This window comes from Pongo abelii, chromosome 19, assembly GCF_028885655.2.
Source record: "Pongo abelii isolate AG06213 chromosome 19, NHGRI_mPonAbe1-v2.0_pri, whole genome shotgun sequence".
In the NCBI taxonomy this organism is placed as follows: domain Eukaryota; kingdom Metazoa; phylum Chordata; class Mammalia; order Primates; family Hominidae; genus Pongo; species Pongo abelii.
In genome coordinates, this window is record NC_072004.2 from 52,147,892 (window position 1) to 52,160,749 (window position 12,858).

At 46.3% G+C, this 12,858-nt stretch overlaps 1 protein-coding gene across 14 annotated transcripts in view; it reads left to right on the top strand.

Annotated features, from left to right (window-relative positions):
* The window catches only part of ACACA (acetyl-CoA carboxylase alpha), a 335,341-nt gene that overhangs the window by 206,482 nt on the left and 116,001 nt on the right, over positions 1-12,858 (top strand). For 10 of the 14 annotated variants that reach the window (XM_054536750.2, XM_054536755.2, XM_054536749.2 and 7 more), the window contains 4 exons: positions 135-158; positions 2,830-2,973; positions 3,743-3,839; positions 4,745-4,858. In XM_054536750.2, coding sequence (XP_054392725.1) covers positions 135-158; positions 2,830-2,973; positions 3,743-3,839; positions 4,745-4,858 — 379 coding nt within the window. The remainder of the gene's footprint in view (positions 1-134; positions 159-2,829; positions 2,974-3,742; positions 3,840-4,744; positions 4,859-12,858) is intronic. The other 4 variants (XM_024234623.3, XM_024234622.3, XM_024234625.3 and 1 more) reach the window with 1 other exon arrangement.

The window sequence follows — 12,858 nt, forward strand, 5'->3', positions numbered from 1 at the left end:
ACTTAATTATGTCTGCTGAATGCCAGAGCTGCCAAATTGGAGCTCCTCATGACTGGTCTATATCTGCTCTGACAATTCTTTTATTATGGCTTTCACTAACCTATCAGTAACTAACTGTGGTTGTTTAATTACAGAGGGAACATCCCTACGCTAAACAGGTACCGTATGTTTAGTTTCTTTTCCAATTAAAAGCACCTTTAAGTAACTTAGAATAGTGAAACCAGGAAAAAAATAACACAACACTTGACATGATAATGTGTTATCTGCTAGGGAGTCCTGAGCTCCCCTTTGGACATACTAAATTATTCTTTCTGTTTGGAAAACATGTCTTCAGCTTTTCTTCAGTTGTTCAAAAAGCACTACTTGAAAAGCCTCAGTATGGAGAAGCTCCCATCTAGCTGTATATGATAGGGGGTTTGTCTGCCTTATGTTCAGCCTTGCTAGCAACATCTTCTTTTGCTAAGTTCTCTGTGTAGTTTGGGGCTTTCAGAGGAGAAACCCTTAAGGTTACTCCTATCCTGGCAAATTATTCACAGTTTTTACAATTTTTAGTTTCTCTAATTTGCTTCTCCTTTTAGAGGAGTGCAGATCCAGAAATAGCTGATCTCATGTTTTATCAGTTTGTTAGTTAATTTTCTAAAGTGTTAAAATGTTATAATGATAGTCAGTTTTTATTTCAGACCTATAATAAGATTAACATTGGAAAAGTATATTTAAGTTTTGATGTGTTTAACCCTGTGTGGAGGTTTCCAGGCTAATATAACATAAGTGATATTTTAGTATTTTGGGTTTCTCCTGTCTCTTGAACCAAGCAAGGCAACACAATGCAAGTTTGAGAGGATAACAATTCTGATTGGAATTGAATCCACAATATGCAAAAGCAATAGTAAGTTGATGGCAAGATCTTTGCAGATAATCAGCTACACATGGAACTATTTATAGATTTACATTTATTTTGTCCCTCTCCCTTTAAAATATTAAGTAATCAAAACTAATCATAGCTTTTAGATCCCAATTTGGATGTGGAGAGGAAAGGGAATGCTTTTAATTGGTCTTGTAATCTTCCCTTGGTGAGTGGGCTTGGCTCATTCCTGCCTGCCTTTAGCCGCCCTGGTTCACAAGCATAGCAGTGAGGGGAAACTGAATAGTCGATATTTCCCATGGGGTTCAGTTGAGTGAAAAAGCTACTTAACCCCATGGTTGCCACAAACATAGTTTGTTAGCTTCTTCAGAGGGAGTTCCCTTTAAATGTGGTCTGGAACCCTTTTATCTTTCCTGCTTAATGCCAAGCAAGTAGAAAAGATACAATGCCTCACAAACTTGCTCTTTTAGTAAATATATTTGGTGATCCTAGAAAAGAGGAGGATGATAGCACTTCTGTGGTAATACAACTCTGAATCCCAGTTTCTAGTGAGCACCATGTGTAAGACTTGCTTGATGTGTGTTTCGTTGTTTGTTTCATTCATTGTATCAATGGTTTCCTCTCCCACTTTGCCTTCTACTCCTGAGTACTGTCAAAAGATGATGTACCTTTTCCATAGTCATCACTCGCCAAAGGAATAAAAACCTGGAGTGTCAGTCTCTATAGTCTGTGTGAGCAGCACTCCCATCCTACAAAGAATTCCACTGCCTTGTAATTATGATTTGCGATAGGGTACAATATGTACCCAGATATCAAGTCCACGTTGTCGTCTCTCTTCCCCCTGCAACACTGCAGGTGGTGTACTTCAAGGAGATTTTTGGGGCAGTTCCCCAAATTCAAGTGCCATGAATTTGCCTTGCCCTGAACTTGCTTCAGATCAGTATGCTGGTAACATGTCAGGCAAGTCCTGGAGGCATCCTTTAGCTTGATCCTTCCTAACAGGCTGTCCTGATTGAGCATTCAGAAACACTTTACAGTATTATTTATCAGTACATACTGTTAAGGTGCATCAAGAAATATAGAGATTCATTGTTTTTAGGTTGAACAAATCAGTTCAGTTCTCTTCAAGCATCTCCGTTTAGCAGCTGCTTGTCATGCTTACACATACTTTGAGACCCATGCTCTGCCCTTTTGTATCTTGCTGGAAATTATTAAGGGCTTTCAATGGAGATTTTTTTGTTTTGGTATAGAAGTGCTTAACTATGAAAAGAAAAACGTGCAATTTGGGGTTGAAAAATAGCTCTCTTTCAAAAAGGGAGAACTGTAACCCCAATAACTATCCGTACCAACCCATTAAAGGAAAAAGTAAATTACTCAGTAAAGTTCCTTTTGTAGACTGTGACCTGTTTCTGTACCCTAATGTTTTATATAATTATTTACTAAACCATTCCAGGTGACTTAATTACAATTGTTTTACATACATATATATATACCTATCTCTTTATATATCTGTGAATACTTACTCTATTACAGCTCCTAGAAAACAAAATGCCTTAAGCATTGCATAGTTACAACTCACTTGGCTTGCTTACTTCCTTTTAAAGGAGGAAATGCTTTAGGGAGGGGGAAGATGCAGGATGGTTTTTAACCCCTATGTGCTATTCATTCATTGGACATCTTATAATGTAATTGTATTAAAACTGCCTGGAAATTCCTAACAGTCCTTAGCTTTTTATTTGAAGAAATTTTGGAGTGATGAAAATATAGTTTATATAGGGAAATTCAAAAGAAAGGATTAACATGAATCCAGCAAAACAACCTTATCCATAGTGGGTAAAAAAACCAAATCTGCTCTGCAACCTGACCCTACTTCAGAGTTTTCTCCTAGTTCCTTTTCCCTACTGTTACTTTCCCAGTCCTTGCTCCTACCCTCCTTGTCTAATGAACGTGATTGAATTACCATTTAGAATGTCCTTCTCCTCCAACCTCAACCACTATGGCATGACCCATGTAGCTAGTGTCAGCGATGTACTGTTGGACAACTCATTCACTCCACCTTGTCAGCGGATGGGCGGAATGGTCTCTTTTCGGACTTTTGAAGATTTTGTCAGGTAAGACATTGTGGAACTATGTCTGTACAAGGGGAGCCATGGACATCTGTGTTTTGGGGTCTCAGCTTTCTGCAAAATGAATAAAGGTCTCCCGAACAGCCATGAGCCAGCTAAAAAGATGTAACCCTTGCTGTATATGCCCTTGGAGAGGTATATATCCTTGCATTTCTACCTCTCATTCAGATTCTACAAGCCTCTACTTGTAGTATGGGCCTGGTCAGAAAAAAAGAAACAAACAAAAACCATCTTTTCCTGAGGAGCCACAGAAGAAGCTGTCTGCTCTGTGATGAGTGAAATGTCAGGAGAAATTAAACATAACACTAGAGTGAGCCCCACAAGAGACGATACATCTTTTGATTAAATGCATTCAGCATCTATCTCTTGATGTATACTGATGCATTACCCTAGGGGGAGGGGTAATTACATTGGTCTGTCACTACTCAAGTTCCAGGCACTTTCTGTTACTTTAAGACGAGTGATGACAGTGCTCATATCTTACATATGAGGAAAACAAAACAAACAAAAAAGCTTTAGATCATTCTTTCTAAAAAAGAAAAAATATATATGGTTTATTAAAGTTTAAACAATCCATCCTCCTAATTTCTGCCACTTGGTGAAATTTTGCATGTCACCTCTAGCCACTGGTGATTCTATTCAGTTAACTATTGAGCCCAGGCTAAGATTATTCTTTTAGACTCAGCTGGCAATGGCAGTGTTAGTATCCTGCCACTTGGGTTTTCATGGTGGGTGTTTCTCTTGTATTTTTTAGGATCTTTGATGAAGTGATGGGCTGCTTCTCTGACTCCCCACCCCAGAGTCCCACATTCCCGGAGGCGGGTCACACGTCTCTTTATGATGAAGATAAGGTATAATGTCCCTTTTGGGAGACTGCTTTGTTCCCCTCAGACATGGCACTTGTACTGTATACTATCTTTCTGACTTTGAACTATTATAGGAAAGAATTCATCCTTTTACCCCACTTTATAGTATTTAATTTTGTATGCCTCACCAAAGTATTTTCTGGAAACAAGTGGAATATAAATCCTAACTTTAAAAAAACTATATTAATTTTGGAGTCCGTAGTATAGAATGGGCTCAGCTATGTCCATTGCAGCTGCCTCTGAATCTCTGAATGTTGTTTTAAGGATTTGACCTTTGGTTGCTGGAATTCTTACTCAGCCATGGCTTATATTTTTGCATAGTGGTGCAATCATAGTCCTCAGAGAATGGAGGACTTTAGATTACAGAAAAAAAGTAGGCATTTTGTTTAAAACTTTGTCTTTTTATTAAATCATTTCTTTTTACTTATCAGTAAATAAATTATTCTTTCTCTACAATGTTATTTTTTCATGATTTGATACTTCCATTGTTTGATAAATTGTAAGGAAATAAATTATGTGGGAACACGTCCAGATGGCTTATATCACTCATTTTCCTTCACATTCTGTGAAGAGATATGGCAAATAGTTTCACCCCCATTTTATTGGTAAAAAAGGTGAGACATAGTGATCTTCAGCTTCATGCCAAGTAAAGATTGGGCCACCTGTTACTAATGCCTCTGCTGCCTTATCTTTTAAAAGTTATATGCTTTACCTTATTTAATCTCTCTGTGGCTATTGGGCAGTGGTTTCAATTTGCTCATTCCTACTGCTGGGCAAACCAAAATATCCTGTGGGGTGTATCTCTTTTTCAGGTATTCTACCAAATATTATAACTTCTACCTGCATCTGTATTGGCCAGCCTCATAATTTCTTTGGCTTGTGTTCTTGAGTTACAGGTTCCCAGGGATGAACCAATTCACATTCTCAATGTGGCTATCAAGACTGACTGTGATATTGAGGATGACAGGCTGGCAGCTATGTTCAGAGAATTTACCCAGCAAAATGTAAGTTCTTGATTGGGTGGAAGCTCGTGATGGCCCCTTTCCTACTGGCTGTGTATCATAGCTATCCTTTTATCAGTTGCTAGTTTATGGCTATGTCTTTTATCATAACTCTCAGAACTATGGCTAGTTCTGCGTTTAGGGATAAAATCCCAAAGTAACTTAATAATGTATAATGAATATCTTTGTGTGTCAACAGATATAGACCTCAAATATTTAAAATGTTTTTAAGGGAAGTTATCTTCCTAAATCTCTCCCAGAGCTCCAGTTTTGAACTTCGAATCCCCTACCAAGTATTTTCCTTTGGTGACTTTCCACATGTCTAAGCCCAAACTCCCCTTAGGTCCCTTCTGTGTCTTCCTCTCCCCTCCTTTGAAAATATCAGTTATATATCTATCCTCCTTTCAATTTTATGTCACTTGGATATCTCCTGTTGACATCAAATGCCATTGTCTAAATGGACATTTTCCATCATTTTCCTTCACCTCTTCTCGTCCCTCTCCAATCCCCTCATAAAACAAAACAAAAAACCTCACTATACCTTTTACTCCCAATCATTCAGAAGTCATTGACTTTTTCCTTGACATTCCTTCATTTTACCCCTCTACCCACAATCTGTACATATTTATTTGTATCTGGTCAGTCACCAAGGTCTGTTAGTTTTTCTTTTTTTTTTTTTTTTTTAAATTTATGAAGTATTTATTGATCGTTCTTGGGTGTTTCTCGGAGAGGGGGATATGGGAGGGTCATAGGATAATAGTGGAGAGAAGGTCAGGAGATAAACACATGAACAAAGGTCTCTGGTTTTCCTAGGCAGAGGTCCCTGCAGCCTTCTGCAGTGTTTGTGCCCCTGGGTACTTGAGATTAGGGAGTGGTGATGACTCTTAAAGGGCATGCTGCCTTCAAGCATCTGTTTAACAAAGCACATCTTGCACCGCCCTTAATCCATTTAACCCTAAGTTGACACAGCATATGTTTCAGAGAGCATGGGGCTGGGGGAAAGGCCATAGATCAACAGCACCCCAAGGCAGAAGAATTTCTCCTAGTCAGAACAAAATGGAGTCTCCTATGCCCACCCCATTCTACACAGACACAGCAACAATCTGATCTCTCCTTCCTTTCCCCACACTTCCTCCCCTTCTCTTCAACAAAACCGCCATCGTCCTCATGGCCCGCTCCCGATGGTCGCTGTCTCTTTGGAGCTGTTGGGTACACCTCCCAGACAGGGCAGCCAGGCAGAGGCGCTCCTCACGTCCCAGACAGGGCGGCCGGGCAGAGGCGCTCCTCGCTTCCCAGACGGGGCCGCCCGGGCAGAGGCGCTCCTCTCCTCCCAGACGGGGCGGCCGGGCAGAGGCTCTCCTCACATCCCAGACGATGGGCAGCCGGGTAGAGGCGCTCCTCACATCCCAGACGGGGCGGCCGGGCAGAGGCGCTCCTCACTTCCCAGACGGGGCCGCCCGGGCAGAGGCGCTCCTCGCTTCCCAGAAGGGGCCGCCCGGGCAGAGGCGCCCCTCGCTTCCCAGACGGGGCTGCCCGGGCAGAGGTGCTCCTCACTTCCCAGACGGGGCCGCCCGGGCAGAGGCGCTCCTCACTTCCTCCCAGACCGGGTGGCAGCCGGGCAGAGGTGCTCCTCACCTCCCAGACGGGGCGGCCGGGCAGAGGCGCTCCTCACCTCCCAGAGGGGGCGGCCGGGCAGAGACGCTCCTCACTTCCCAGACGGTGTGGCGGCTGGGCAGAGGCGCTCCTCCCTTCCCAGATGGGGCAGCCAGGCAGAGGCGCTCCCCACTTCCTCCCAGACGGGGTGGCGGCCAGGCAGAGGCGCTCCTCACTTCCCAGAGGGGGCGGCCGGGCAGAGGTGCTCCTCACTTCCTCCCAGACGGGGTGGCAGCCGGGCAGAGGCACTCCTCACCTCCCAGACGGGGCAGCCGGGCAGAGGTGTTCCTCATCTCCCAGACGGGGCGGCCGGGCAGAGGTGCTCCTCATCTCCCAGACGGGGCGGCCGGGCAGAGGTGCTCCTCATCTCCCAGACGGGGCAGCCGGGCAGAGGTGCTCCACACTTCCTCCCAGACGGGGTGACGGCCGGGCAGAGGCACTCCTCACCTCCCAGACGGGGCGGCCGGGCAGAGGCGCTCCTCACCTCCCAGACGGAGTGGTCAGGCAGAGGCGCTCCTCACTTCCCATATGGGGTGGCGGCCGGGCAGAGGCGCTCCTCACTTCCCAGATGGGGCAGCCGGGCAGAGGCGCTCCTCACTTCCTCCCAGACGGGGTGGCGGCCAGGCAGAGGCGCTCCTCACTTCCCAGACGGGGCGGCCGGGCAGAGGTGCTCCTCACTTCCTCCCAGACGGGGTGGCGGCCGGGCAGAAGTGCTCCTCACCTCCCAGACGGGGCGGCCAGGCAGAGGCGCTCCTCCCTTCCCAGACGGAGTGGCCAGGCAGAGGCGCTCCTCACCTCCCAGAGTGGGCGGCCAGGCAGAGGCGCTCCTCACTTCCCAGAGTGGGCGGCCGGGCAGAGGCGCTCCTCACTTCCCAGAGTGGGCGGCCGGGCAGAGGCGCTCCTCACTTCCTCCCAGACGGGGTGGCGGCCAGGCAGAGGCGCTCCTCACCTCCCAGACGGGGCGGCCGGGCAGAGGCACTCCTCACCTCCCAGAGTGGGCGGCCGGGCAGAGGCGCTCCTCACTTCCCATAGGGGGTGGCAGCCGGGCAGAGGCGCTCCTCACTTCCCAGATGGGGCAGCTGGGCAGAGATGCTCCTCACTTCCTCCCAGATGGGGTGGCGGCCAGGCAGAGGCGCTCCTCACCTCCCTGACGGGGCGGCCGGGCAGAGGCACTCCTCACCTCCCAGAGTGGGCGGCCGGGCAGAGGCGCTCCTCACTTCCCAGAGTGGGCGGCCGGGCAGAGGCGCTCATCACTTCCCATAGGGGGTGGCAGCCGGGCAGAGGCGCTCCTCACTTCCCAGATGGGGCAGCTGGGCAGAGGTGCTCCTCACTTCCTCCCAGACGGGGTGGTGGCCAGGCAGAGGCGCTCCTCACCTCCCAGACGGGGCGGCCGGGCAGAGGCGCTCCTCACCTCCCAGGCGGGGCGGCCGGGCAGAGGCGCTCCTCACCTCCCAGAAGGGGTGGCTGGGCAGAGGCGCTCCTCACTTCCCACATGGGGTGGCAGCCGGGCAGAGGCGCTCCTCACTTCCCAGACGGGGTGGCGGCCAGGCAGAGGCGCTCCTCACTTCCCAGATGGGGCAACCGGGCAGAGGCGCTCCTCACTTCCTCCCAGACGGGGTGGAGGCCAGGCAGAGGCGCTCCTCACTTCCCAGACGGGGCGGCCGGGCAGAGGCGCTCCTCACTTCCTCCCAGACGGGGTGGCGGCCGGGCAGAGGCGCTCCTCACCTCCCAGACGGGGCGGCCGGGCAGAGGTGCTCCTCATCTCCCAGACGGGGCAGCCGGGCAGAGGCGCTCCTCACTTCCTCCCAGACGGGGTGGCGGCCGGGCAGAGGCGCTCCTCACCTCCCAGACGGGGCGGCCGGGCAGAGGTGCTCCTCATCTCCCAGACGGGGCAGCCGGGCAGAGGCGCTCCTCACTTCCTCCCAGACGGGGTGGCAGCCGGGCAGAGGCGCTCCTCACCTCCCAGACGATGGGTGGCCGGGCAGAGGCGCTCCTCACTTCCCAGATAGGGCGGCCGGGCAGAGGGGCTCCTCATATCCCAGACGATGGGCGGCCAGGCAGAGACGCTCCTCACTTCCTAGACGGGGTGGCGGCGGGGCATAGGCTGTAATCTTAGCACTTTAAGAGGCCAAGGCAGGAGGCTGGTAGGTGGAGGTTGCAGCGAGCCGAGATCACACCACTGCACTCCAGCCTGAGCACCATTGAGCACTGAGTTAGCGAGACTCCGTCTGCAATCCCAGCACCTCGGGAGGCTGAGGCGGGCAGATCACTAGAGGCCAGGAGCTGGAGACCAGCCCGGTCAACACGGCGAAACCCCGTCTCCACCAAAAATACAAAAACCATTCAGGCGTGGCGGCGCGCGCCTGCAATCCCAGGCACTCGGCAGGCCGAGGCAGGAGAATCACCGGAGCCCGAGGCAGGGAGGTTGCAGCGAGCCGAGATCACGGCAGTACAGTCCAGCTTCGATAACAGAGGGAGACCGAAAAAAGGAGACGGAGACGGAGACGGAGACGGAGAGGGAGAGGGGGAGGGGGAGGGGGAGGGGGAGGGGGAGGGGGAGGGGGAGGGGGAGGGGGAGGGGGAGGGGGAGGGGGAGGGGGAGGGGGAGGGGTCTGTTAGTTTTTCTTTGCAGTCTTTTTTACCCTTTCTCTTTTTCTTCTTTCCAGTTTTAAAATTCCCACTGCCATCTCTAATTCAAACCCTTACTATCTTACACCTGAGACACTGCAGCAGGCTTACTTGTGATCTACTTATCTTCCTTCACTTTCTTGCTCCAAAGAGTTTCCATTCTGCTCACCACCACAAAATTAAATGTCCCAAATGTGCTCTTACCATGTTATTTTCCCACTTAACAGTCATTCTCTCTGACATTCAGAATACCTCCTTAACTTTAGCTTCAACATCATCAGCCTGTTGAGAGACTAACATGTAGCCTTTGCTATTTTGTGAAAAGACCTGTGTTCATTGTCTAATGTGCCTCATTTACTGTACTTCTTTGACTTCCTCTTACCTAGAAAGTTTTCTTTCACCTTTCTTTCTAAATCTTGCTTGTCTTAAGAACTGTCTCAAATTTCATCTTTTCAGTGAGGACTTCTGAGTAGCCCTAACTAAAATGTATGTTCCTCCTTTGAATTCCTAATTGGTCAGCATACATTTATTAGCAATAATAATGCTTTTTATTTATAAAAAAATTCTACCTAAATTTTTTATTTGCATCTTACCACAATTCCATGGGGTTAGGTAAGTCAGGAATTATTCCAGTTGTACACATGGGCAAAAGCTGGAGCTCAGAGAAATTAAGACCCCTAGGTCACCAGCTAGAAGATGATAGAGCAAATACTAGAACTTAAGGATTTGATGCCAGGTATAGGGGGCACAGATCTAGGTACTTTAGTAAATAATACATTCTTAGCCCTGAAGATGCTTATAGTCTAGTTGAGGGGACAGCATAGGCATGCTTAAAATGATAATCTACAGTTATATTTCATTATGATATGTGATAGATAGCAAAGTGTCCTCTTAAACTGCCCTTGATGGCAAGACCCATGTGTTCTCTTGGAGTGGACAACACTTAGCCCGTGGACTTCTTGCAGAGAAATAACTCAATAGATGTTTTCAAAATTTAATTCAGTGGTGTAGACAGTTCATACCATTGGCATTCACATCATGTAATGCCAATGGTAGATATCTAGGGGAAAAAATGGTAAATTTGTGATGACTATGAGTCTTAGTACTTATTCCATGACGCTGTTGTAGCACTTAAACTAACTATGAGATTGCAGTGGTCAATATGAGGAAAAGGTGCTTCCAGAGAAGTGAAAGTAGGGGATATACCTAGGGCTTTTTCTGTAGACAGAAATTTACCTTTCTTCTTGCCGTTGGCCAGTGACCACATAAAATTAACCTAAAGCCAGTGATCAAGGTAATCCTTGCTGGAAGAGTTTTTTGTTGTTTTTTTTTTTTTTTGAGATGGAGTTTCACTCTTGTTGCCGAGGCTGGAGTGCAATGGTGCTATCTCAGCTCACAGCAACCCCCGCCTCCCGGGTTCAAGTGATTCTCCTGCCTCAGACTCCCGAGTAGCTGGGATTACAGACATGCGCCACTACACCCAGCTAATTTTTGTATTTTAGTAGAGATGGGGTTTCTGCATGTTGGTCAGGCTGGTCTTAAATTCCCGACCTCAGGTGATTTGCCTGCCTCAGCCTCCCAAAGTGCTGGGATTACAAGTGTGAGCCACTGCGCCCGGCTTGGAAGAGTCTTAATGTTATATGTGGCTGCTGCTGCTGCTGCTTCATGAAATAATCTATGAAAGTTTCTTCCTAGGTTTTGAGGCACTAATTGCTCATGTTTGAGTATTTTTCCATAATTTGACCACAACTTGACACTTTTTGTTGCCCTCAAATCTAAGTGTCATATTTATCAACGCATGTTGATCTACAAAGACATTTTCAGCCAGGCGCATTGGCTAACGCCTGTAATCCCAACACTTTGGGAGGCCGAGGTGGGCAGATCACAAGGTCAGGAGTTCAAGACCAGCCTGGCCAATATGGTGAAACCCCGTCTCTACTAAAAATAGAAAAATCAGCCAGGTGTGGTGGTGAGCGCCTGTAGTCTCAGCTACTCGGGTGGCTAAGGCAAGAGAATCGCTTGAACCTGGAGGCGGAGGTTGCTGTGAGCCGAGATTGCACCACTGCACTCCAGCCTGGCAACAGAGCGAGACTCCATCTCAATTAAAAAAAAAAAAAAAAAGCATTTTCTTCTTATTTGCTACATATGTTTGTAACATTAATGAGAAATAAGAAATTACCCTTTTCCTTGACTAGGTGTGGAAACTAAGGCACAGAGAAATCCAATGTCTTTGCCTAAGGCTATTTAGAAAGGTAAGGGTAGACTGTGCTGACACTCTAAGCATAGAGAAGCTATTTACTACATCAGGTACTGTGCTTATCCAGGGACATTTGGCATTTTCATCTCCTTGTTAAAATATATATATATATATATATATATAAAAGAAAGAAAAGGAAAGAAAAGCAATTTAAGAAGAAAACAAAAGATGAAGTGGTAACTAGTTTTGTTTTTCACTTCATGATCATGCTCCTAGCAGTTTAGAAAAAGTTTTTTTTTTTTAAAGCACACATTAAACTATCAAATAGGTTGATCCAAATTGTCCAAATAATCTTCTAGTCCCAGCATGTCTTTTTTTCTCTCATAGAAATTAGGATCATATATTTGTAAATGACTTGTGGAGGAGATTGAAGCAGTCAGTGTAAATGGAGTTTCTCCAGGTGCTGACGCCTAATCGCTGGGTAATAGCTGTGGACTTGCTGTGAGACCCGCATTATTACAATGTAATCAGAATCCTGTTGCTCTGCTGTTATTGTCAGCCACTTGTGGAATTTTAAAAGCAATAACAATTTTGATTTTAAATCATGGCATTATTAAAGTTATTTTATTCCCTTGCCAGAACATAGCTATTGATGCTTGTCTTTGAAGGACTTGACTGTAGTGGAATCTTTGTTGATGTCAGAAGAAGTATTTCTGTTCCTGGCCACACTGAGAAACCCCTCCTTTCTTTCGACACATTTTTTTCATATTGTTGTGTCAATACTTGGTTATTTACAGCAAGGCGTGTGATGGCAGTACAAAAATTTTTTAATGCAGTTAAACCAAAATTTATTTATATTTGACCTGATAATTTATTATTTTATTATTTGCTTATAGAAAATTAATTTTTCCAGTTATCTTTTGTTTATGCTGTTAATAAAATTAATTTTATTACTCAGCAATGCCATCGCAGAATTGAAGAAATTGGAAGAAATAACCCAAGAATGTGCTTCCTTATAAGGGGAAGACAATTTAAATTTTAAAAAATACATAGTATCGTGAATGTTAAGAACTGGCCTATAAACGTATCTCTTGGTTAGAGTTATAGCAAGAAATGTGGTCAAACTAAAGTCTGGATGTAGGTTGTGAAAGTCCACATTACTTTTCTATTTGTACTATTCATATGTTTTCTCAGGTCATTCAACTGGTGGGGTTGCTTTTCTGCTTGCTGTTATAATCCTTCTTTGTTAGGGACCTCTAAACACATGTCTTTTACTTAATTCATTAATTTGTTTCTTTGTCCCTGCCTTTTGAAGCAAATGAACAGTATAGGGAAGAGGAAGGCTTTAGGTCCAGATGCCTAAGACTCATATAAGTGGCTGTCTTGAAACTACTGGTGTCTGTTGACTTCTTTTTTTTTTTTTGAGACAGTCTCACTCTGTCACCCAGGCTGGAGTACAGTGATGCGATCTTGGCCACCTCTGCCTCCTTGGTTCAAACGATTTTCATGCCTCATTCTCTCAAGT